This window comes from Tachyglossus aculeatus, chromosome X1 (genome assembly GCF_015852505.1).
Source record: "Tachyglossus aculeatus isolate mTacAcu1 chromosome X1, mTacAcu1.pri, whole genome shotgun sequence".
Classification (NCBI taxonomy): Eukaryota; Metazoa; Chordata; class Mammalia; order Monotremata; family Tachyglossidae; genus Tachyglossus; species Tachyglossus aculeatus.
Window position 1 is genome coordinate 103,213,859 of NC_052101.1, and position 25,411 is coordinate 103,239,269.

The 25,411-nt window shown below is 45.9% G+C and overlaps 1 protein-coding gene across 2 annotated transcripts; it reads right to left on the reverse strand.

Moving 5' to 3' along the window:
• Window positions 1–1,191: 1,191 nt before the first annotated feature.
• Window positions 1,192–25,138, reverse strand: TRNT1 (tRNA nucleotidyl transferase 1). 2 transcript variants are annotated; one of them, XM_038772478.1, is made up of 8 exons: window positions 19,213–19,271; window positions 13,322–13,469; window positions 8,682–8,875; window positions 7,243–7,381; window positions 4,433–4,559; window positions 3,013–3,206; window positions 2,443–2,696; window positions 1,192–2,007 (listed from the first exon to the last, which is right to left on the reverse strand). In XM_038772478.1, exons 2-8 carry the CDS (start codon window positions 13,467–13,469, stop codon window positions 1,762–1,764), a joined length of 1,302 nt encoding a protein of 433 aa, XP_038628406.1. In that variant the 5' UTR covers window positions 19,213–19,271; the 3' UTR covers window positions 1,192–1,761. The 2 variants fall into 2 exon arrangements, with proteins under 2 accessions (XP_038628406.1, XP_038628407.1); XM_038772479.1 differs by lacking the exon at window positions 19,213–19,271 and adding an exon at window positions 25,027–25,138 and having other exon boundaries at window positions 1,762–2,007.
• Window positions 25,139–25,411: the final 273 nt, after the last annotated feature.

Consider the following 25,411-nt stretch of genomic DNA (forward strand, 5'->3'; position numbering starts at 1 on the left):
TAAGTCAAGTCATCAGGCACACCCAGAGCGGGCTGAGCAAGCCTACAGCAGGGCAGAGAGAAAGGGGGACAAATGCAGGGCTTTGACCACCGTGTTTCCACACATCTCAACCTCACCCTCACCCGAGGATGAGTTTCGATGGGCATGGCCAGTCTGCTGTCTGGATTTCTAGCAGCAGCGCGCCGCAGCTCGTGCACAAAAGCCGTGGGTTGGTGGTACAAGACTGAGGGAGGGACAGAGGGGAGCGATTAATTGAGTTCAGTGGAGAGGGTGGTGTTGAGGACGTGGGGTCGCGCAGCAAGAGACGGTAAAGGGGGAATGGAGACCAAATGGGGCATGACTTGAGATAATTGGAGGGTGGAATTGAGAGCTAGGAGGTCTCTGTGGTTGTGCGGAGGAAGGAAACATTTTGCATTTTTGGAAGGGAATGGAAGGGTAAAAACAGTTGCCCCAAAGAGTGTAAGCAACTTGCCCAATATTAAACACCAGGCTAAGGGCTGAGCTGGGATCAGGCCCCACACATTCCTCTCTATGTATATCTGAAGAATACTAAAACAATCATGCAACTAATTACTTTTGGTTTTTAGGTCTCAAGACCAGGGAGAAGAGCTTTAGACAAATGCTACGAAAAGGCCTCGGCAGTGGACAGCAACACGGTCTAGGGGAAAGAGCACAGGACCAGGAGGCAGAGGACCTGTGGGCTGATCCCGGCTTTGTCACTTGCCTGTTGTGTAACCGTGGGCCTATCGGTTAACTTCTCTGTACCTCAGTTTCCTCATCTGGAAAATGGGGAGTCAATACCTGTTCTCCCTCCTACTTAGAAAGTGAGCCTCGTGTGGCGTACGGACTGGGTTCAACCCGATTATCTTGCATTTCCACTGTGATTAGTTACAGTTCCTCGGCACATATTACGCACGTATTCACTCATTCAATCGTACTTATTGAGCGCTTACTGTGTGCAGAGCACTGGACTAAGCGCTTGGGAAGTACAAGTTGGCAACATATAGTAGGAAGCAGCATGGGCCCGGGAGTCGGAGGACCTGGGTTCTAATTCTGGCTCCATTACTTGCCTGCTGTGTGACTTGGGCAAATCACTTCTCTCTGTCCCTCAGTTTCCTCAACTGTCACGGACTGTGCTCAACCTGACGCGCTTTAGAACGGTGCTTGATAGCGAGCACTTAACAAATAACCTTTCCCTTTCAAGCTCAAGTTTATTTTGGAATTAAGATGAAAGATTGCTACAACTCCAAAATGTAACTGCAGGCAAAGTAATCATTTTAACATGTATAACTTTTTTGCCTATGCAAGTTTACCAATTTCACTACTCTTCGGGGAATAAATTATTTAAGCAGGCAATGATAAAATGCCACAAGAATTTTAAACTGAATGTGTAGCCAATTATAACCACCGTAGAACTAGTTAGATTTTTTTCAAAAAAAAAATGTCTTGTTCTATTCAAACACAACTTAGGTTGGGAATTATTCAAAGTTAAACAGTACATAATTAACATTTACATCGACATATGAAAGAAGAGGAGGTACTTCTTTTCTTTTTGGTAGCTGGAAATAGAATTAAATCACCTGATGGAGCATACCACATAATTCTACTTGTCAGAAGTGATGAAACGCACTTTTACTCTTCACATAATAGACACATATTAAATTTCCTCATCTCACTGTAAGAAAAATGGAAAAAAAAAAAAAAAAGCCCAAACAACCCCCACCAAATAGGAGCATTAGCGCAGTTTACTAGATTTCTATTTCAGTCCTTTATCAAACACAAAAGCTCATCTTTGTCCATTTGGTATCCACTCTTCTTCCACTGTTCTCTCAACCGCTGTAATATCGAACCAATTTCTTTTCCTGAAGAAATTCCCATTTTTCTAATATCATGGCCAGTTACTGGAAATAGAGGGACAGACCAGCTCTGCATCTCCTTTAGAAGAGCCCCCTCTCCTTGGTATTTCAGAAGTTCATGAATTCTCTCAGTTGTACCAGGGTCTCTCGACTAAATGCAGAAAACAAAACAACGACAACATAAAAGTCAATAGCACCAGTATAATTGATATGACTTAAATTACCGTTTTTTATCTCATTTACTTTTGAATTAATCCATAGGCTAAAATGTCATTACATTTTTCATTAAAGAAGTCTTCTAAACTTCTCTCCTACCCTAGTAGACTGGTTGGGGATCACAGTAGGTGCTCAATAAATACAATTGCTTAGACCAAAGATAACAGACTGCAAATAATTTCCTAAAGAAATTTATAATTCAACCACCCATGCTTTATATTTTGAAACTAACCAGAGGTGAGACTAAGGCCTGCAATTTATACTTAGTTCCGAGTTATTCAGATTTTATAAAATCTTGTCCCTATCAAAATCAACACATAGACGTGATTAAGGCAGAGAGATCCTGGGCTGAATACTCACATATACTTACATCTAAAATGAAATCCTGAAATGGTCTGAGTGGTTCAGAACTGTCAGCAGCTTTAATTAAATCTTTCCTGTGCTTCAGCAGGAACAGAGCCAGATTTTTTTCTTGTTTGGAAACCTTCAACCTGAAATCAAGTTTTATGACATCATCCTGATCTCTGAATAATGAAGTCAAAACGGTTATTGGACTTGCAGAAAGATTCCGAGTGTTTTTACACACTTGGTCCAATTCTTCTAAATTCCCATCAGTAGGCAACCCTGTGAAAACAAGAATTTTTTTTTAAGAATCAAGAAAAATCAAATTGATCCCTCTAGACTGTCAGCTCCTTATGGGCGGGGAACACGTCTCCCGACTCTGTTATACTGTACTCTCCCAAGTGCCAAGTACAGCGCTCAGCACACAGTAAGCATTCACTAAATACCAGTGATCGATTTCTTGAACACCTCCAAGAAAAACACACATTCTGCCAGACCTGGGTGCGCATCCTTCTAATGGATATTATTCTACAACAGCAGGGTATATCTGAACTCAAAATTCAATGCACAAATGGCATATCACTTCTTGAATTCTTACCTATATAATAAGCCACGTCCAGATCGTACATAAGTCGAACCAAGTGCTCTACGTGATTACCAACAAGAATTTTTTTCAGCTCCACCCAAATCCTCTCTCCTGATATTCCAGCCAATCCTTTCGCATTTCCCTTAATGGCTTTTAACGTGTCAGGATCGTGGCCACCAGGGTTTTCGGCGATTTTTCCGAAGAACCTACACAAACAGAGTTTGAAAATAGGAAAACCTGATAAAGGAAAGCAAAGCGTTGATATCAATCAGTGGTATTTACTGAGCGGCGCTAAGTGCTCTGAACATGGTAAGTGCTCAATGAATACCACTGATGATGATGATGACTTCAATTGCTCCTTTACTTTGAAGGGCTTGAAGTACCTGCAGGGAGGCATAGATCACACTATAGTGCTATGTGCTCAATGCGACTCTGCCCTATGCACTAAGACTTACGTTTACACACTCTTGGAAAAGAAGATTTTTTTTTTTAATGGTATTTATTTGTTCTAAGCACTGGGGTAGATACAAGATAATCAGGCTGGACACAGTCTCTGTCCCACATGGGGCTCACAGCCTCAACCCCCATTTTACAGACGAGGTAACTGAGGCACAGAGAAGTGAAGTGACTCATCCAAGATCACACAGCAGACAAGTGGCAGAGCTGGGACTAGAACCCAGGTCCTTCCGACTCCCAGGCCTGTCTGTGCCCTATCTACTTCGGGCTCACAATCTCTGCAGCACTTTGAAAATTGTTTTTGCTTCATTATTCTCCTTTAAGTCAATCAATAGGATTCGAGGGTTTGCAGTGTGTAGAGCACTGTACTTGAGCACTTGGGAGAGGCACAAATAAGAGTTAGCACACTCTATGACCTCAAGAAGCTGGAGAAGCAACAGAGTGGAAAGCCATATATTCACATAAATGTTACAGGGTTGGAGGTGGTAATGGGGTGGGAAGAGGGGAGATTAAACAGGGAAGGCTTCCTGGAGGAGATGCAATTTTAAAAGGGCTTTGAAGATGGGGAGAGCAATGGCCTGCCAGGTGTGAAGGTGACCAAGCAGGAGGGAGGCCGTGAGCAAGTACGGTTCTCCAAGTCACAAAATCTGACAGCTAGTCACGTAAAATAACTATTAATCTCCTTAGCAAATGAAAATTACAAGTAGCTGGTTCCTAATAATGACTGAGCATAGTTTAGTGTTAAGAATTTAGGAAAGATATGTGCATTCACAGACTTATCTTTGGCAGCGATTCATCCTCTACAGCAGCTCTTCTCTTTGCCTGTTTTCACCATTTTAGCTTATCAGACGGGCACCGAACATTTCACTTAAGAGAATTATAGTTGTATATTTTACTTGGGAAGGGTTGCTCGGGCTCTGGCACAGTGAGGGGGGGAAAGTTCCACAACACACCAATCGAAAGACTCTTTTCTTACCTGAAATATCTCAAAATCCGTAGATAATCTTCCTGAATTCTTTTGTTTGGGAATCCAACAAATCGAACTTTGTTATTTTTTAAATCTTCATAACCGTTGAAGTAGTCATACAGGGTACCATCAAAGCCTGTAGCAGCAATGTAATATAAAATTGTAAAATTTTAGTTTATTTTATTTAGCATGGATACATGAACTTCAGTTCAAAAATATTACTGGGTCATTTTTTTTTTTTTTCAGAAAAACACTATCGTAGTAATACAAAGACTCCTGACCCTTTTGCCCAAAGCACCCAATACTGCTTCCAAGGGAGTGAATAGATGACAAGATAGTTCCCATGGAAGAATTCACCATGTTCATTCATTCATTCAATCGTATTTATTGAGCGCTTACTGTGTGCAGAGCACTGTATTAAGCGCTTGGGAAGTGCAAATTGGCAACATATAGAGACGGTCCCTACCCAACAATGGGCTCACAGTCTAGAAGGGGGAGACAGACAAAACAAAACAAGTAAACAGGTGACAGTACCATCAGAATAAATAGAATTATAGCTGCATACACATCATTAATAAAATAGAGTAATAAATATGTACAAATATACACAAGTGCTGTGGGGAAGGGGGGCGATGGGGAGGAGGAGGAGAAGAAGGGGGGCTCAGTCTGGGAAGGCCTCCTGGAGGAGGTGAGCTCTCAGTAGGGCTTTGAAGGGAGGAAGAGAGCTAGTTTGGCGGATGTGTGGAGGGAGGGCATTCCAGGCCAGGGGAAGGACGATGGCGGGAAAGGCGAGAACAAGGCACAGCGAGGAGGTTAGCGGCGGCAGAGGAGCGGAGGGTGCGGGCTGGGCTGTAGAAGGCGAGAAGGGAGGTGAGGAAGGAGGGGGCGAGGTGATGGAGAGCTCTGAAGCCGAGAGTGAGGAGTTTTTGCGTTATTCGAAGGTTGATAGGCAACCACTGGAGATTTTTGAGGAGGGGAGTGACATGCCCAGAGCGTTTCTCCTGTGACCCTGAAATCAGGTCCACCACATCCTCCTTGTAGTCCTACACTGGTCTGGAAAATGTCTGGCCTACTTTTTTTTTTGAGGTATTTGTTAAGCGCTTACTATGTGCCAGGCACTGTACTAAGAGCTGGCGTAGATGCAAGCTAATCAGGTTGGACACACAGTCCCTGTCCCACGCTGTGTCCAACCTGATTAGCTTGCATCTACGCCAGCTCTTAGTACAGTGCCTGGCACACAGTAAGCGCTTAACACAGCTTTAATCACCATCTTATAGATCAGGTAACTGAGGCACAGAAGTGACTTGCCCAAGATGTCGCGGCAGACAAGTGGCTGAGCTGGGATTAGGTCCTTGTGACTCCCAGTGTCATGTTCTATCCACTAGGCAATGCTCCTATATTGTACTTCTAGCAGCACTACTGTCCAGAAAAAATGACAGTCGTTCTTTACTTCTCCCCATCTCCACTGCTTCTGAGTTGTAAGACTTAGAGAACCGATCAACAGTTTTAAAAATTCACACAAAAGAAATAACATGTCCTAAATCTCTTTTTATCTGGGCCAACACTACGTCCACTGGGGTGCAAATCCTATGCGCTCTTAAGGTTAGCAAATGTTTTGTTTCATCTCTCCTTATGTATCTGGCCCCCTGTAGACTCTAAGCTCATTGTGGGCAGGGAATGTGTCTATCACTGCGCTTAGTACAGTGCTCTGCACACAATAAGCGCTCAATAAATGCGATTGAATGAATCACTGCTGTTCTACTGTACTCTCCCGAGTACTCAGTACAGTACTCTGCACACAGTCAGAGCTCAACCGATACGATTGATTCGAGGATCATAGAAGCTATTGTACAACTTCCCGGACCACAGTGGGCAAGCCTGGGGAAGCGAGGGGAGAGATCATCAGAGCAGGCTGGGAAGCGGATGAGAGGAAGGTGATTAATAATGATGGTATTTGTTAAGTGCTCACTATGTGGCAAGCACTGTTCTAAGCGCTGGGGTAGATACAAGGTAATCAGGTTGTCCCATGTGGGGCTCACAGTTTTAATCCCCATTTTAGACACAGAGAAGCTAAGTGACTTGCCCAAAGTAACACAGCCGGCAAGCAGCGGAGCCCGGATTAGAGCCCACAACCTCTGAATCCCAAGCCCTTGCTCTCTGCTCTTAGGGTGAGGTCAGGATGAAAGCATCCGGCCACTGTGAGGGTCCCAGTTGGATCCCTGAAACCCATCCCACTGACCCTGTCAACATTCTCCCATGCATCTGACACCTCAATGGGTAGGTGGGACACTATATTGTTTTTTCCATTTCTAGCCAATGTATGGAAAAATCAGTCTGAAGAACCTGAAGACCTAAGTAGGCGGAGTCCAAGTAGTTTAAGGCCCACTATCCTGGGATGACATTATGGCAATCTTGGAAATAGTCACTTCCTACTTCTCTGGGGCAATTACCACTTTTGCTGGGAAACTGGTGAACACGCCGGCATTCTCCAATAAGGCCGGGGCCTCATTCTTGGAGACCCTGGCATTAAAAAGAACACCTGGCGTAGTTCTCACCATGGGCCTGACGCTGTGTGCATGCACAAACCTTGCTTCTTCCAACACCCTGTCACACCGTATCCAGACAGGCACAAAGCGGAAGAACCGTCCCTAAATTCTGCCCTGGACAAGACAAGACAGTGAAAACTCATGTTCTGGGCAGAGTCGAGTAAAACACTCATTTTATTAATTGTGCAATCTGGGGAAATGTACCTGTTTCCTTTTTAGCACCTTGTACTTTCCTGGCCCTGCTGTAAAGATAGCATTTTATGATTAAATTACCTAAAAACATAGAGTTTATGGTGAGATCTCTGCGTCCAGCATCTTTTTCCCAGTCATTCGTGAACTCTACTTCGGCGTGTCTTCCATCGGTCGTGACGTCAATCCGAAGAGTAGTAATTTCAAAGTTTTCTTCATGAAGCTGCAATACACAGACAGCAAGCCGGTTTGTTTATTTTCCTTGAGTGGAAGAAAAATTGTTTTCATTTTTCTTCAATACGGCAGTTAAAGTTCCGTGTGCCTTGACAACTTGGTGTGTGCTTGCTTTCTCTACATGTCTGATTTACTTGTCTTCGCAAATGGGAAAAAAAAAGTCTTAAATTATTCACACCAAAAAGTAAATGGTATCAGGCCTGAAAACAGCAAGCTGGGCTCAATGTTTGCCGATCTAGGCCCTTATCCATTGAAAACAAAACGAGCACATACCTGGTCATATGGCAGCCTCCTTCTTCACCACCTGCCACTGTCAGCATGGGCCCCCACCCCTGCAGAAGCAAAGGATGGTGAGAAGCCAACCTTCCCAACGCATATAATGTTGGGGCAGTGTGCTGTGAGCTCATAAACCCAGGACTGAGAAGCAATGAAATGCCCGGCGTTTATGCTTCCAAATACTCAGTGTAACGTTTTTCGCCTGTTCCCGTCCATTTCAGATGTTGATGCTTCCCTGTGGGTCTTAACCTCCTCACTCGCCCCATTCCCCCTTTCCTTAGATTGGGTATCAGGGGCCATAGTCGAATTAATGTCCACAATCTTGTCACCTCTTAATAGTGCTCCCTAAATGTTAGCGCCTAATGACTATTTGTCAGACCAAAAGGGAGGGGTGACCAACTACGGAGGCTTGTTTCAAATGTCAAATCCGTCCTCTAGACTGTAAACTCGTTGGGGGCAGGGATCATGTCTGCTAACTCTGTTGTACTTTCCCCAAGCACTTAGTACAGTGGTCTGCACATAGTCAACATTCAGTAAATACCACTGATTGACTGAATTCTTAGAAGGAGCACTTGGAATTCATATTATCAACGTCCTGTTATAAACTGCAGTTCTGTTCTGCAGCAAATTTACTGACAACCAAACGGTGAAATATGCAGCCACCAGTACTTGTATGGCTGTGTTGGGGTATTTTATTCTCAAGTTAACTATAAACACCTAAGTGTTCATGGTGAGAGCTCTGTATTCAGCAGGATTTGTCACTCAGTTGTGTGTTCTACTCCTGCATGCTCTTTTAGTTGTGACATCAATCTTCAGAGCAATAATCTCAAAGTTTCACCCAACCTAGGGCATGGGAAAATGGTTGGCAATGAGTGCATTCTAGGGAGAGAAATCGGTGATTAGTAGAAAGCTGGAATATTCCATGAAGCCTTTCTTTTCAAACTGCACACAAGACAATAGAAAGAATATTATACAGATAAGCAGTGAACCATCAATAAGAAGTTGGAACTCACTCTGGCAGTAATGGTACCGTGATTTTCTCCTTTGTGATTGATCATCCGAACACCAGCAGACATGAACATCATCTTCATTTGATCAGGGGTCGCAGTAGTGGCAAAGTCCACATCATGTGGCGGCAATCCCCTTAACAAATCCCGTACAGCTCCTCCGGCTATTCTTATTTCGTGATTTCCTTTAACAAATATCTCTGAGATGAGAGAAAAGAGCAGTACCGTTGTTATTATAATAATAATAATACTTCTGGTATTGGTTAAGTGCTTACTATGTGCCAGGCACTGTTCTAAGCACCGAGGAGGATACAAGATGATCGGGTTGGACACAGTCCCCGTCCCACATAGGGCTCAAAGTCTTCATCCCCATTTTACAGATGAGGGAACTGAGGCACAGAGAAGTGTTGTGACTCGTCCAAGGTCACACAGCAGACAGGTGGCGGAGCCGGGATTAGAATTCATGACCTTCCGACTCCCAGGACAGTGCTCTGTCCACTAGGCCATTTGAGTAGCTTGGATGCTCTCTTCAACTCACCACAATCGAGAAGTTCACTGAGGTCTTTCTGTGGCCTCGGTACCTCACAGGCCATGTCTTTTTTTTTCCTTTTTTTCTTTTCATGGTATTTGTTAAGTGCTTACTGTGTGCCAAGCACTATACTAAGTGCTGGAACAGATACACAATTATCAAGTTGGACACAGTCCCCGTCTCACCTGGAGCTCACAGTATAAGTTTGGGATGGGGAGGGTGGGGGAAAGGGAACATTACTCCCTCCACTTGGCCGTGCTGCTTCATCAATCGTATTTATTGAGCGCTTACTATGTGCAGAGCACTGTCCTAAGCGCTGCTTGCCACCAATGTTCATGTTCGCACTAGTTCCTCACAACTATCCCTGTGCACACCACCACTCTCAGTTACCTTTTAAGATCATCATCATCATCATCATCAATCGTATTTATTGAGCGCTTACTATGTGCAGAGCACTGTACTAAGCGCTTGGGAAGTACAAATTGGCAACATATAGAGACAATCCCTACCCAACAGTGGGCTCACAGTCTAAAAGATCATTTTAGATCATTAATTGTGATCATTTTAAGATCATTTTTAAAATCACGTTTAAGATCATTAATTGTGCCTTTACTGGGCTAAATATGTGCCTTCATTTTGACCACCTCCTATATTTAAGACATAGTACGCTGTCAAAATGCCATCGCCAAACCATAAATGCCAACTCTGTGGAGGGGAGGGAAGTCATGGCCCTCTTAAGGTTAGGATTGAGAAAGCAAAGCTAATGGCTTTCTGGGTGTAACTTCGGCAAGGTGGGAAGCTGGACCTAATCTGCCCACCTCTACGAACCAGAAAGGGAGCTGAGGTGAAGCCACAATGTCAGCTCCAAGGAGGAGAGGGGGGAGGAGGAGAGGGGGAAGGAGGAGAGGGGGAAGGAGGAGAGGGGGAAGGAGAAGAGGGGGAAGGAGAAGAGGGGGAAGGAGAGGGGGAAGGAGCCCACCCACCTCGGCACACCACTCACTCTGCCCAGGTATCTTGGGGGATCCACAGGGGACCAGATGAAGGCTGGAGCTCCAGACCAACTGAGGTACCGTGCATCCCATAGAGCGTGTGCACTGTTGCTTTTCAGCCAGAATCTGCTCTGGCTCTTGTCCACCGAATCCCTGGTCCCCACCACTTGTTCAATTGATCCCTCAGTGACATTTATCCAGCACTTACTGTTTTCAGAGCACTGTACTGCGGGACACTTGGGGAAATACGATAGAGTTGATAGATCCAGTCCCTGCCCACAAGGAGCTTACAGTCTAGAAGGAGAGACAAACATTAAAATAAATTACAGACCCTCCACTGCCTGGAATGCCCTCTTCCTTCCCATCCAGTAGACCACTGTCACATCTCATCTGGGGGGCCTTCCCTGATTCATCTCTCATCTCCCCACCCTATATACTCCCTAACTGCCACTTGGACACTTCCGTATCACCCAAAGACTCACCCACCCCAAGATGGCACTTAAGTACATAGCTTTACACTCTATTGTTTCCTCCCACCTGCAATTTAGTGTCCATCTCCTGCTAAATTGTAAATTCCTCGAGGGCAAGGATCAGTCTACGAATTCTGGAATAATAATGCTAACTGTGGTATGTGCCAAGCCCTGGAATAGATAAAAGATAATCAAACTCTCCCAAGTACTTGGAACAGTCCTATTCATCATCAATCGTATTTATTGAGCGCTTACTGTGTGCAGAGCACTGTACTAAGCGCTTGGGAAGTACAATTTGGCAACATATAGAGACAGTCCCTACCCAATAGTGGCAAGTGCTCATTAAATACTATTATCATGAACTGTCAGGCCTTATTTTGAGTATCCCAAATAAATGAGTGTTGGCGGTGAAACAATTAACAGCTTACTCCATTCACAAGGCCTGCAAATAAGCAGCTACCTCCCAAAGATCCATCAATCAATGGTATCTATTGAACACTTACTGTATGAGAACTGTACTGAGTACTTGCGGACCCCTCTGCCTTCAAACATGCCCAAGTCAACCCCATCCTAAAAAGACCCTCTTGACCCCACTGCCCCTTCTAGTTATCGCCCTATCTCCCTCCTACCCTTCCTTTCCAAACTCCTAGAATGAGTCGTCTATGCCCGCTGCCTCAAATTCCTCAACTCCAACTCTCTCCTAGACCCCCTCCAATCTGGCTTCCGTCCCCAACACTCCATCGAAACTGCCCTCTCAAAGGTCACCAATGACCTCCTTCTTGCCAAATCCAATGGCTCCTACTCTATCCTAATCCCCCTTGACCTCTCAGCTGCCTTCGACGCTGTGGACCACCCCCTTCTCCTCAACACGCTATCCAACCTTGGCTTCACAGACTCCATCCTCTTCTGGTTCTCCTCATCGCTCTTGCCGTTCATTCTCATTCTCCTTCACGGGCTCCCCCCCCCCCCCCCACCCCCTTACTGTAGGGGTTCCTCAAGGGTCAGTTCTTAGTCCCCTTCTGTTCTCCATCTATACTCACTCCCTTGGTGAACTCATTCACTCCCACGGCTTCAACTACCATCTCTACGCTGATGACACCCAAATCTACATCTCCACCCCGGTTCTCTCTCCCTTCCTCCAGGCTCGTAGCTCCATCTGGATGTCTGCCGGCCATCTAAAACTCAACACGTCCAAGACTGAGCTCCTTATCTTCCCTCCCAAATCCTGTCCTCTCCCTGACTTTCCCGTCACTGTAGACGGCACTACCATCCTTCCCGTCTCACAAGCCCGCAACCTAGGTGTCATCCTTGACTCCGTTCTCTCATTCACCCCACACATCCAATCCGTCACCAAAACCTGCCGGTCTCACCTCCACAACATCGCCATGATCCGCCCTTTCCTCTCCATCCAAACCGCTATCTTGCTAGTTCAATCTCTCATCCTATCCCAACTGCATCAGCCTCCTTTCTGATCTCCTATCCTCCTGTCTCTCCCAGCTTCAGCCTAATACTTCACTCTGCTACCCGGATTATCTTTGTACAGAAACACTAGGGGCATGTCACTCTCCTCCTCAAAAATCTCCAGTGGTTGCCTATCAACCTTCTAATCAAGCAAAAACTCCTCATTCTTGGCTTCAAAGCTCTCCATCACCTCACCCTCTCTGTTCTCACCTCCCTCCTCTGCTTCTACAGCCCAGCCCACAAAGTCCGCTCCTCTGCCGCTAACCTCCTCGCTGTGCCTCGTTCTCGCCTGTCCCGCCGTCAACCCCTGGCCCACATCCTCCCCCTGGCCTGGAATGCCCTCCCTCCACACATCTGCCAAACTAGCTCTCTTCCTCCCTTCAAAGCCCCACTGAGAGCTCACTTCCTCCAGAAGGCCTTCCCAAACTGAGCACCCCTTCTCCTCTCATTGCCCCCTCCCCTCCCCACAGCACTTGTGCATATTTATTACTCTATTTTATTAATGATGCATATATAGCTATAATTCTATTTACTCTGATGATATTGAAACCTGTCTACTTGTTTTGTGGTGTTGTCTGTATCCTCATTCTAGACTGTGAGCCCGCTGTTGGGTAGAGACCGTCTCTATATGCTGCCGATCTGCACATCCCAAGCGCTTAGTACAGTGCTCTGCACACAGTAAGCGCTCAATAAATACGACTGAATGAATGAATGACTGACTACAACACAACAGAGTCGGTAGACATGTTCCCTGCTCCTACTTAGACTGAGCCCTGTGTAGGACGGGGACAGTATCCAATCCAATTATCTTAAATCCACGCCGGTGCTTAGCACAGTACTTGGCACATAGTAAATGCTTAGAAAGTACAACAATGATGATAATACTAATAATGAGCTTACAATCTAGAGGGGGAAACCGAAGTGAATATGAATTACAGATCTGTCCGTAAGAGCGGGGTGGGGGTGTGAATATCAAGAGCCTAAATGACACCGATCCAAGTGCACAGGCAATGCTGAAGGGAGAGGGAGTAGGGGAAATGAAGGCTTAGTCAGAGAAGGCCTCGTGAAAGAGATGTGATTTGAAGGGGGCTTTGAAGGTGGGGAGAGTGGTAGTCTGCAGTATAGGAAGGGGGAACGAGTGCCAGGCCAGAGGGAGGATGCGGGCAAGCGGTCAGTGGTGAGATTCAGATGTCTCACCTGCCACACTCTTCAGTCCTTGGGTGAACAGTGCCTGGAACTCCGGTGATTGCAGTTGCATTGTAAATAGACAGCACTTGGAAAGCTTGACCCTAGAGAAGCGTGAGTGGAACACCACCCTGTGTCCCCAGGACAGGTACCTCAGCATCTAGAAGAAGAAAACAAGTTCACCATCCATCCAAAACCAAATATCTCAAGGCATCCTAAATTCAAGAATCCCTCCCAAATAAATGACATTTGTTTTGGAATTGCAGTAAACTGGAAGATTAACTTGCTTCTCCTCTCCTCTAGTAACGTTCTCTACTCTCTGTGAAGCAGCGTGGCTTCACAGAGAAGCAGTGCTTCACAGAGAAGCAGCGTGGCTCACTGGAAAGAGCCCGGGCTTGGGAGTCAGAGGTCGTGGGTTCGAATCCCGGCTCTGCCACATGTCTGCTGTGTGACCTTGGGCAAGTCACTTAACTTCTCTGAGCCTCAGTTACCTCATCTGTAAAATGGAGATTAAGATTGTGAGCCCCATGTGGGACAACCTGATCACCTTGTATCCCCCAGCGCTTAGAACAGTGCTTTGCACATAGTAAGCGCTTAACAAACGCCATTATTATTATTATTATTATCTTCCTTTCTAATTTGAATTTGCCTTTCTGGTTTTTTTCCTCTTTTATTTTATTTTTCCTTTATAACTCCACTTTGCCACCTCTACTCAACCTTCACTACCAGGGTGAAAAATACCAGGCTAGGAATGTGGAGTCTCTACAGAGAAAAGACTAAACCATAAGAGAAGCAGTGTTGCCTAGTGGAAAGAGCACAGTCCTGGAAGTCAGGGGATCTGAGTTCTTTCTAATCCTGGCTCCACCACATGCCTGCTGTGTTCTGGGCAAGTCACTTCTTAACTTTTCTGTGCTTCAGTTTCCTCATCTGTGAAATGGGGATGAAGTATTTGTTCTCTCTCTCTCTCCCCGCCTTTGACTGTGAGCCCCATGTGGAACAGGAACTGTGTCCAACCTAATTCTCTTGCATCGTCCCCAGTGCCTTCCTAATACAATGCTTGGCACAGAGTAAGCACTTAACTACAATTATTATAGCTTTATTATGGAGGGATGGAGAAGCAGCATGGTCTACTGGACAGAACACAGGCCTAGGAGTCAGAAGGGCCTGGGTTCTAATTTCGGCTCCACCACTTGTCTGCTGTGTGACCTTGGGCATGTTGCTTAATTTCTCTGTGCCTCAGTTAGCTAATCTGTAAAATGGGGATTAAGACTGTGAACCCCATGTGGGACAGGGACTCTGCCCAATCTGATTAGCTTGCAGCGACCAAGTGCTTAGTAGTGCCTGGCACATAGTAAGTGCTCACCTCCTCCAGGAGGCCTTCCCAAACTGAGCCCCCTCCTTCCTTTCCCCCTCCCCCCCTCCCTACCTCCTTCCCCTCCCCACAGCACCAGTATATACGTTTGTACAGATTTATTACTCTATTTTACTTGTACATTTTTACTATTCTATTTATTTCATTTTGTTAACATATTCTGTTCTGTTGTCTGTCTTCCCCTTCTAGACTGTGAGCCCGCTGTTGGGTAGGGACTGTCTCTATGTTGCCAACTTGTACTTCCCAAGCGCTTAGTACAGTGCTCTGCACACAGTAAGCGCTCAATAAATACGATTGAATGAATGAATGCTCAATACCACAGTTATCATCATTGTTAGTTACCTAACACCGAGGTCCCTTTCAGCCCTAGAATTCTAAGATTTAATTCAAGTGTTATTATTTGCTACACATTCTACTGTCGTCATAGTACCGGTAATAATATCTATTGCGCCTCTGCTTTGTGTAGAACACTGTACTACACCCTGGAAAAGAGTACAGTGGGAATTAGACGCAGACCTTGTCCACTGAGGGACTCACACTCTATGTTGTCTGTGAAATTGCACTCTTCGGGGTATCTGCCTTGACTGAAGTATTGAAATGCGAGTCATTTCATTACTTTTTGTGGTGTTTATTATGTGCTTACTACGTGTCAGGCACCATACAAGACAATCGGGTTGGACACAGTCCACGTCCCAGATGGGGTTCACAGTCTCACTCCCCGTTTCACAGATAAAGTAACTGAAGCACGGAGAGGTGATGTGACTTGCCCAAGGTCCCACGGCAGGCAAGTGGCAGAGCTGGGATTAGAACCCAGGTTCTCTGACTTTCAGGCCTGGGCTCTTTCCACTAGGCCACGCTGCTTCTCTGCTGGAAAAACGTTTTCATAATGTAGCTTTTCTCATGGCCCAGCGGGCCTGGAAGTCAGAAGGAACTGGGTTCTCATTCCGGCTCCGCCGCTTGTCTGCCGTGTGACCTTGGGTGAGTCACTCAACTTCTCTGTGCCTCAGTTACCTCATCTGTAAAATGGGGATTGAGACTTGAGAGCCCCCTGTGAGACATGGACTGCGTCCAACCTGATTAACCCCTGCGCTTGGAACAGAATAAGTGCTTAACAAAGGCCACTTTAAAAAAAAAGGCGATCGCATTTATTAAGCGCTTACCGTATGCAAAGCACTGAACTAAGCGCCACTGGAGGTTCTTGAGGAGTGGGGAAAAGTGGACCGAATGGGGAAAAATGATTGGGGCAGCAGAGTGAAGTATGGACTGGAAGTGGGGAGGGACAGAAGGCAGGGAGCTCAGCAAGGAGGCTGATCCAGTCTTCGAGAAGGGATAGGGTGTCTTGGATCTGCGGGGTTGCCGTTTGGATAAAGACGAGAGGGTGGATTTTAGCGATGTTTGTTTTGTTATAGCGATGGGTAGCCGTACGGCTAAAAGAAGAGGGGGTAGGGAGAGAATCAAATTGTCTTTCGTCTGCTACGGTTTCTTTGAAGTCAGGGGGAGGAGTACAGAGAGAGTGGAAAGTTAAGAAATAAAACATCTGCGAACGCTTCAAGGATCGTAGACTATAACCTAGCGAGGCAGGTAGAGGACCCCCCCTCCGCCCCCGCCAAAGCTCTCAGAGACAGACGTCAATCCTTTCTTTCCAACAGGAGGGCATTCTCTAATCTTCCCCTCCCCACAGCACTTGTTTAGGCATATTTATTACTCTATTTTATTAATGATGTGTACATAGCTCAAAAATCCTCAAAAATCTCCAGTGGCTACCAATCAACCTACGCATCAGGCAAAAACTCCTCACTCTCGGCCGGTAGATCTCCGGCCCATGTCCTCCCCCTGGCCTGGAATCATCATCATCATCATCAATCGTATTTATTGAGCGCTTACTATGTGCAGAGCACTGTACTAAGCACTTGGGAAGTACAAATTGGCAACATATAGAGACAGTCCCTACCCAACAGTGGGCTCAGTCTAAAAGCTGAATGAATACACACTTTAAAATTTGGGAGATGTGAGCATAATAAGGAGAACATCAATCAATCAATTGTATTTATTGAGTGCTCCCTATGTGCAGAGCACTATACTAAGCACTTGAGAGAGTACAACAGAATAAGCAGACATGGTCCCCGTCCCTAATGGTTTCCCTCCACACATCCACCAAGCTAGCTCTCTTCCTCCCTTCAAAGCCCTACTGAGAGCTCACCTCCTCCAGGAGGCCTTCCCAGACTGAGCCCCCTCCTTCCTCTCCCCCTCCTCATCCCCCCCACCTTACCTCGTTCCCCTCCCCACAGCACCTGTCTATGTTTGTACATATTTATTACTCTACTTGTACATATTTATTCTATTTATTTTATTTTGTTAATATGTTTTGTTTTGTTGTCTGTCTCCCCCCTTCTAGACTGTGAGCCTGCTGTTGGGTAGGGACCGTCTCTATATGTTGCCAACTTGTACTTCCCAAGCACTTGGTACAGTGCTCTGCACACAGTAAGCGCTCAATAAATACGATTGAGTGAATGAATAGCTATAATTCTATTTATTCTGATGGCGTGGCTCAGTGGAAAGAGCACAGGCTTTGGAATCAGATGTCATGGGTCCAAATCCCGGCTCCATCACTTGTCAGCTGGGTGACTTTGGGCAGGGCCTCAGTTACCTCATCTGTAAAATGGGGATTAAGACTGTGAGCCCCCCGTGGGACAACCGGATCACCTTGTAACCTCCCCAGCGCTTAGAACAGTGCTTTGCACTTAGTAAGCGCTTAATAAATGCTATCATTATTATTACTGACACCTACTTCTTCTGTTTTGTTGTCTATCTCCCCTTTCTAGATTAGGAGAAGCAGCATGGCTCAGTGGAAAGAGCCCGGGCGTTGGAGTCAGAGGTTATGGGCTCAAATCCCGGATCCTCCACTTGTCAGCTGTGTGACTTTGGGCAAGTCACTTTACTTCTCTGCGCCTCAGTTACCTCACCTGTAAAATGGGGATGAAGACTGTGAGCCCCCCCGTAGGACAATCTGATTACCTTGTGACCTCCCCAGCGCTTAGAACAGCGCTTTGCACATAGTAAGCGCTTAATAAATGCTATCATTATTATTATTACAGACTGGGAGCTCATTGTTGGGTAGGGGCCGTCTCTATATGTTGCCGATTTGTACTTCCCAGGCGCTTAGTACAGTGCTCTGCACACAGTAAGCGCTCAATAAATACAATTGAATGAATGACTACAATACAACAGAGTCGGTACACATGTTCCCTGCTCCTACTTAGACTGTGAGCCCTGTATGGGACGGGGAAAACATCCAATCCAATTATCTTAAATCAACCCAGGTGCTTAGCACAGTACCTGGCACATAGTAAGTGCTTAAAAAGTACAATAATGATGATACTACCAACAACGAGTTTACAATCTAGACAGGGAAACCTAAGTGAATATGAATTACAGATCTGGCTTACTGAATTACAGAATTCTTACTGGATTACAGAGAAGCAGCGTGGCTCAGTGGAAAGAGCCCGGGCTTTGGAGTCAGAGGTCGTGAGTTCGAATCCCGGCTCCACCACAAGTCTGCTGTGTGGCCTTGGGCAAGTCACTTCACTTCTCTGAGCCTCAGTTCCCTCATCTGTAAAAATGGGGATTAAGACGGTGAGCCCCACATGGGACAACTTGATCACCTGATGTTGCCAACTTGTACTTCCCAAGCGCTTAGTACAGTGCTCTGCACACAGTAAGCGCTCAATAAATACGACTGATGATGATCACACTGTATCCTCCCCAGCGCTTAGAACAGTGCTTTGCACATAGTAAGCGCTTAACAAATATTATTATTATTATCTGGCTCAGTGGAAAGAGCCCGGGCTTGGAAGTCAGAGGTCATGGGTTCAAATCCCGCTTTGTCAGCTGGGTGACTTGGGGCAAGTCCCTTCATCATCATCATCAATCGTATTTATTGAGCGCTTACTATGTGCAGAGCATTGTACCAAGCGCTTGGGAAGTACAAATTGGCAACCTATAGAGACAGTCCCTACCCAACAGTGGGCTCACAGTCTGAAAGGGGGAGACAGAGAACAAAACCAAACATACTAACAAAATGAAATAAATAGGATATGTACAAGTAAAATAGAGTAATAAATATGTACAAACATATATACATATATACAGGTGCTGTAGGGAAGGAGGTAAGATGGGGGGGATGGAGGGGGGGCGGGGGGAGAGGAAGGAAGGGGCTCAGTCTGGGAAGGCCTCCTGGAGGAGGTGACCTCTCAGCGGGGCCTTCACTTCTCCGGGCCTCAGTTCCCGCCTCTGGAAGATGGGGATTAAGGCTGGGAGCCCCACATGGGACAATCCGCTCACCGTGTCTACTCCCTAGCGCTTAGGACAGTGCTGGGCACATAGTAAGCGCTTATTATTGTCTGTCCGTAAGAGCTGGGGGGGGGGGGGAATGCTCTCCCCAACGTCCCTCCGTCGTCTACCTACAAGCTCCGTTCTCTTTTTTCCTCATGAACCGCCTCAGAGAAAAGCGAAGAGCGCGGCTTCTCCTTACCGAGGCTCACGGCGGCGGCCATTAACGGACGACGGAGGGAGGGAAGGAGGGAGCCTGAGGCGCGCGACGCAAGCGCGTAGCACGCACGCGCGCGCGCGGGGGAAGGGGGGGCGGGACTTCAAAGCTCGGCGCCGATTGGACGCTGGCCACGTCCATCATCCCCAACCGCTTCCGGCTGCTCCCTTTTAAGGCGCGCGCGCGCTCCCGACGTTCCCTCTGTGGGCGGAGCCGCGTGGCTCAGCGGGAAGACCCCGGCCTTCGGGGTCAGAGGTCATGGGTTCAAATCCCGCCTCCGCCCCCTGCCGGCTGTGGGACTTTGGGCAAGCCACTTCACCTCTCTGGGCCTCAGTGACCTCATCTGGAAAATGGGGGTTAATAAGAATGTTGGCATTTGTTGAGCGCTTACTATGTGCCAAGCACTGGCCCAGTGGAAAGAGCCCGAGCTTGGGAGTCAGAGATCGTGGGTTCGAATCCCGGCTCCACCACATGTCTGCTGTGTGACCTTGGGCAAGTCACTTAACTTCTCTGAGCCTCAGTTACCTCATCTGGAAAATGGGGGTTAAAACTGTGAGCCCCACATGGGACAATCTGATCACCTTGTATCCCCCCCAGTGCTTAGAACAGTGCTTTGCACATAGTAAGTGCTTAACAAATGCCATTATTATTATTATTATTCTAAGCGCTGGAGGGGGGATACAAAGCGATCAGGTTGTCCCACGTGGGGCTCACAGTCGTAATCCCCATTTTCCAGATGAGCTAACTGAGGCTCAGAGAAGTTAAGTGACTTGCCCAAGGTCACACAGCAGACACGGGGCGGAGTCAGGATTCGAACCCATGACCTCTCACTCCAAAGCCCGGGCTTTTTCCACTGAGCCACGCTGGTTAAGACTATGAGTCCCCCGTGGGACAACTTGATCACCCTGTAACCTCCCCAAGCGCTTAGAACAGTGCTTTGCACATAATAAGCGCTTAAACTTTTAGACTGTGAGCCCACTGTTGGGTAGGGACTGTCTCTATATGTTGCCAATTTGTACTTCCCAAGCGCTTAGTACAGTGCTCTGCACACAGTAAGCGCTCAATAAATACGATTGATTGATTGATTAAACTGAGCCTAGACTGAGCCCCTCCTTCCTTTCCCCCTTGTCCCCCTCTCCATCCCCCCATCTTACCTCCTTCCCTTCCCCACAGCACCTGTATATATGTATATATGTTTGTACATATTTATTTATTTATTTTACTTGTACATATCCTATTTTATTTTGTTAGTATGTTTGGTTTTGTTCTCCGTCTCCCCCTCTTAGACTGTGAGCCCACTGTTGGGTAGAGACTGTCTCTATATGTTGCCAACTTGTACTTCCCAAGCGCTTAGTGCAGTGCTCTGCACACAGTAAGCGCTCAATAAATACGATTGATTAATAAAATGCCACTGTTATTATTGTTACTATAAAGCCCGGGCCCGGGAGTCAGAAGGACCTGGGTTCTAATGCTGCCCCCACCACTTGCCTGCCGTGGGACCTTGGGCAACTCACTTCACTTCTCTGGGCCTCAGTCACCTCATCTGTCAATACTATTTATTATATTTTGTTAATACTGTTTATTTTATTTTGTTAATATGTTTTGTTGTCTGTCTCCCCCTTCTAGACTGTGAGCCCACTGTTGGGTAGGGACCGTCTCTAGATGTTGCCAACCTGTACTTCCCATGCGCTTAGTACAGTGTTCTGCACACAGTAAGCGCTCAATAAATACGATTGATTGATTTCTGCTTGGTAGGTTTCTAAAACCCACTATCCTGAAATGGCTCGATTGGGTATGTTTTTCGTGTGCTGTTCTCCCCACTTTTTAATGGGACTAATAATTGGACTAATTGCAGTTAGCATTTATGTTTCGTTTGTGCACTAGAAGGGTAGCATCAATAGTCTTGGAAAGAATAATTATGTTCACACTGTAATATATTCACGAAAGATAGCCAAGCTAAACAGCATATTTAGACCATAAATTCCTGTGGCTACAGGATATGTGCTTTTGTTAAAACAACCAAAGCCCCCTACAAACCTTATTTTGGGAAAAGTCATTCACAAGTATTGTTCTCATGAAGATTTTATGGAGGCAGACTAAAGTTTAAGATCTCTCAGAGGGCAAATAAAGATCTTTCTCAGCAAATGCAGAATTTCACTTTCATTGGTGCCAAGGGATTTTATACAGAAATGCAATTTTATTTTACATTTAAAGAAGCAAATAGACAAATCAATTTTAACTGTGTGAAAGCTCTTTTGAAATTTCATGTGGGATCATTAACTTTTAAAGAAGGGGGTTTTGCTAATAGCTGCATGCGAAGAAGCCTGAAGGTAAAGCGATTTTGAGATTGACCACCTTAAACAGTCTGAAGTACAGGATGGGTTGTTGTGACCCCTAGGGCAGTCTTTATGGTCAGGGAAGGGAGAGGGATATAAAGAAGTAACTAAGGGCTTCAGGGAAAGGGGCTTCAGATCGCCAATTTAGAGGATTAAGATTAAATAGAAAACATACAAGCAAGCCACCAAATATTACTATTGCCTTATCACATTGAACCAGAATTATTCTCCCTTTCAGCCTACCCTCAAATAGCAACTCTTATCTTTTCTGAATACCCTGTCCCAGGGGGAGGTAAGGAAAAGGAATCAGTAATAACAACAATAATAATAATCAATCGTATTTATTGAGTTCTTACTGTGTGCAGAGCACTGTACTAAGCGCTTGGGAAGTACAAGTTGGCAACATATAGAGACAGTCCCTACCCAACAGTGGGCTCACAGTCTAAAAGGGGGAGACAGAACAAAACCAAACACAGTAACAAAATAAATAGAATAGATATGTACAAGTAAAATAAGTAAATAGAGTAATAAATATGTACAAACATATATACATATGTACAGGTAATAATGATAGTAGTAATAGTAATAATAATGATAATGGCAGTATTTGATGATGATGGCACTTATTAAGCACTTACTATGTGCAAAGCACTGTTCTAAGCTCTAGGGAGGTTACAAGGTGATCAGGTTGTCCCACAAGGGGCTCACGGTATTAATCCCCATTTTACAGATGAGGGAACTGAGGCCCAGAGAAGTTAAGTGACTTGCCCAAAGTCACACAGCTGACAGCGGAGTCGGGATTTGAACTCATGACCTCTGACTCCAAATCCCGGGCTCTTTCCACTGAGCCACGCTGCTTCTCTAGCACTTAGTATTTGCTAAGTGCTTACTATGTGCCAGGCACTGTACTAAGCGCTGGGGTGGATACAGGCGATTTGGGTTGGAAGTAGTCCCCGTATCACATGGGGCTCCCAGTTTTAATCCCCATTTTGCAGATAAGGTAACGGACACAGAGACAGGGTGTGACTTGCCCAAGGTCACACAGCAGACGGTGGCGGAGTTGGGATTAGAACCCAGGTCCTTCTGGCTTCCAGGCCTGTGCTCTATCCATTAGGCCACGCTGCCTCTCCTTTTTAAGAAATTGCCTTGGGCCCAAGCCGGGATCTCAAGAAGCGGGACTGCCAGAGTGGCCACTGAGGCTACCACAGCCCACAAACTCCGCAGCCAGGCCTGTCAGACACATTACAAAGAGTCCGCCAGAGAAATGACAGGAGCGTCGTTGTCTGGCATGCTGGGTTTCTTCCGAGCAGAGCTCTGGCCTGAGCCACCCTTTCTTCCTTGGGGGATTTAGAAAGAGTTCACCACGATTGCTGTGATGGCTCTAATCGGGTGAGTTGGTAAGGGAAAGAGGCGTCCAGCAGTTAGGCGCCTCAGCGCCGCGCATCGTAGAAGCTTGCCTGGTCAGAAATGCCCCGCTTAGCCTGGCAATGCTCCTGACCTGCGACCGACCTGATCGTTGCTCACTGTGGGCAGGGAATGTGTCTGTTTGTTGTTCTATCGTATTCCCCCAAGTGCTTAGTACAGTGCTTTACCTGTATATACGTTTGTACATATTTATTACTCTATTTTACTTGTACATATCTATTCGATTTATTTTATTTTGTTAGTATGTTTGGTTTTGTTGTCTGTCTCGCCCTTTTAGACTGTGAGCCCACTACTGGGTAGGGACTGTCTCTATATGTTGCCAACTTGTCCTTCCCAAGCGCTTAGTACAGTGCTCCGCACACAGTAAGCGCTCAATAAATACGATTGATGATGCTTTTCACACAGTAAGCGCTCAAGAAATGTGATCGAGTGAATGAATGAATGAATGAATGGCAGGCTTGGCCTGGCCGGGTCTGGTCTGGCGCCGTGTGTAGTGCAGCGATTCACATGGTTCACACCTGAGGGAAGCAACTTTCTGGCCACTTCCAGTTTGGCACAGACCTACACAGGTTTGATGGCCTCACGGCCCCCTGCTTGCAATGGTAATCTCTGCTGCCACTTTATCATCATCATCAATCATATTTATTGAGTGCTTACTATGTGCAGAGCACTGTACTAAGCGCTTGGGAAGTACAAATTTAGTCATGTTGCCTTTGTATTTATGGCTTCTCAGAACAGGCTGAACCAGCCAACTGATTCCAGCGGCCCAACAGTGAATTTGCTAAGGCTATCCCAAATCTGGTTTGATGTAATGCCGTGTAATTTCCATTTTTTCTTATAACAATCATCCTTCCTGCTTTTTAGAATGTTCACGCGTCCTTGCCACAAATGAACTTCCAGATATCTTCAAGCGCTTAGTACAGTGCTCTGCACACAGTAAGCGCTCAATAAATACGATTGAGTGAATATCATCATCATCATCAGTCGTATTTATTGAGCGCTTACTGTGTGCAGAGCACTGTACTAAGCGCTTGGGAAGTACAAATTGGCAACATATAGAGACAGTCCCTACCCAACAGTGGGCTCACAGTCTAAAAGGGGGAGACAGAGAACAAAACCAAACATACTGACAAAATAAAATAAATAGAATAGATATGTACAAATAAAATAAATAAATAAATAAATAGAGTAAAAAATATGTACAACCATATATACATATATACAGGTGCTGTGGGGAAGGGAAGGAGGTAAGATGGGGGGGATGGAGAGGGGGACGAGGGGGAGAGGAAGGAAGGGGCTCAATCTGTGAGGTGTGTGCAGATCTGGGGGGGGGACCTGGCGACTTTTCTGCCTCCCCTGCTGGCTTTCCCTCATTGCGCTCATCACACAGTAAGCGCTCAATAAATACGATTGATTGATTAATAAAATGCCACTGTTATTATTGTTACTATAAAGCCCGGGCCCGGGAGTCAGAAGGACCTGGGTTCTAATGCTGCCCCCACCACTTGCCTGCCGTGGGACCGTGGGCAACTCACTTCACTTCTCTGGGCCTCAGTCACCTCATCTGTCTATACTATTTATTATATTTTGTTAATACTATTTATTTTATTTTGTTAATTTGTTTTGTTTTGTTGTCTGTCTCCCCCTTCTAGACTGTGAGCCCACTGTTGGGTAGGGACCGTCTCTAGATGTTGCCAACCTGTACTTCCCAAGAGCTTAGTACAGTGCTCTGCACACAGTAAGCGCTCAATAAATACGATTGATTGATTGATTGATTGATCACCTCGTCTGCTCGAGCCCACTCCCGACCCATACAAACCCGAGGGGGTCAGGATCCCATTTCCGACTTTTGTAAACTGCCCAATAATGGTTTATGCAGCTCCAATTCCTGGTGGCTAATTGTCATGAGGCTAATTTTGACACCAGGATCTAAACCAAACCATCTCAATAAGGGATGTAGCGTTCCTCTCCCTCCCTTCCCAGTACTTCCTCTTCCCCCTCCACTTCCCCGAATGCCAGATGAAGGAGCCTTACTCACCAAATCTGAAAGTCTGTCTCATTGAAGCCACGGTGATGCATTTCGCAATTATTACCATTACACACGGGCTCAAAATCCTGCCGTTCTCCACTGGGGTAGTTGCCAATTTTGAACAAACTCAGGCTCTATGTCTGCAATGAAATTGAAGTGTAGAGTTAGGGTAATTGATTGGATAATTGAGGCCAAAAGAAGGGTAATTTTTGCTTAATTTATTCATATAATTGCCTCCGATTTGTTTTGGTTGAGGAGACTTTGCATACTAGCAAAGACCCTAAGAGGCTGAGCTCCTGGGAGCCTTTGTGGAAGAAAGCATCCCTTTGCTAGGTTTTCTGTGGTTCTGTATTCTGCCTTGGCATGCTGAACAGTCAGGGTGTTTATGTGTAAA

Coding starts and splice junctions, on each gene's coding strand:
- TRNT1 (XM_038772478.1), bottom strand. CDS start 13,469: ATGCTGAGGTACCTGTCCTGGGGACACAGGGTGGTGTTCCACTCACGC. Junction 7,382..8,681: donor ACGGTACCATTACTGCCAGA/GTGAGTTCCAAC, acceptor TGTGTATTGCAG/CTTCATGAAGAAAACTTTGA. Junction 2,008..2,442: donor TTCAGGATTTCATTTTAGAT/GTAAGTATATGT, acceptor TTCTGCATTTAG/TCGAGAGACCCTGGTACAAC.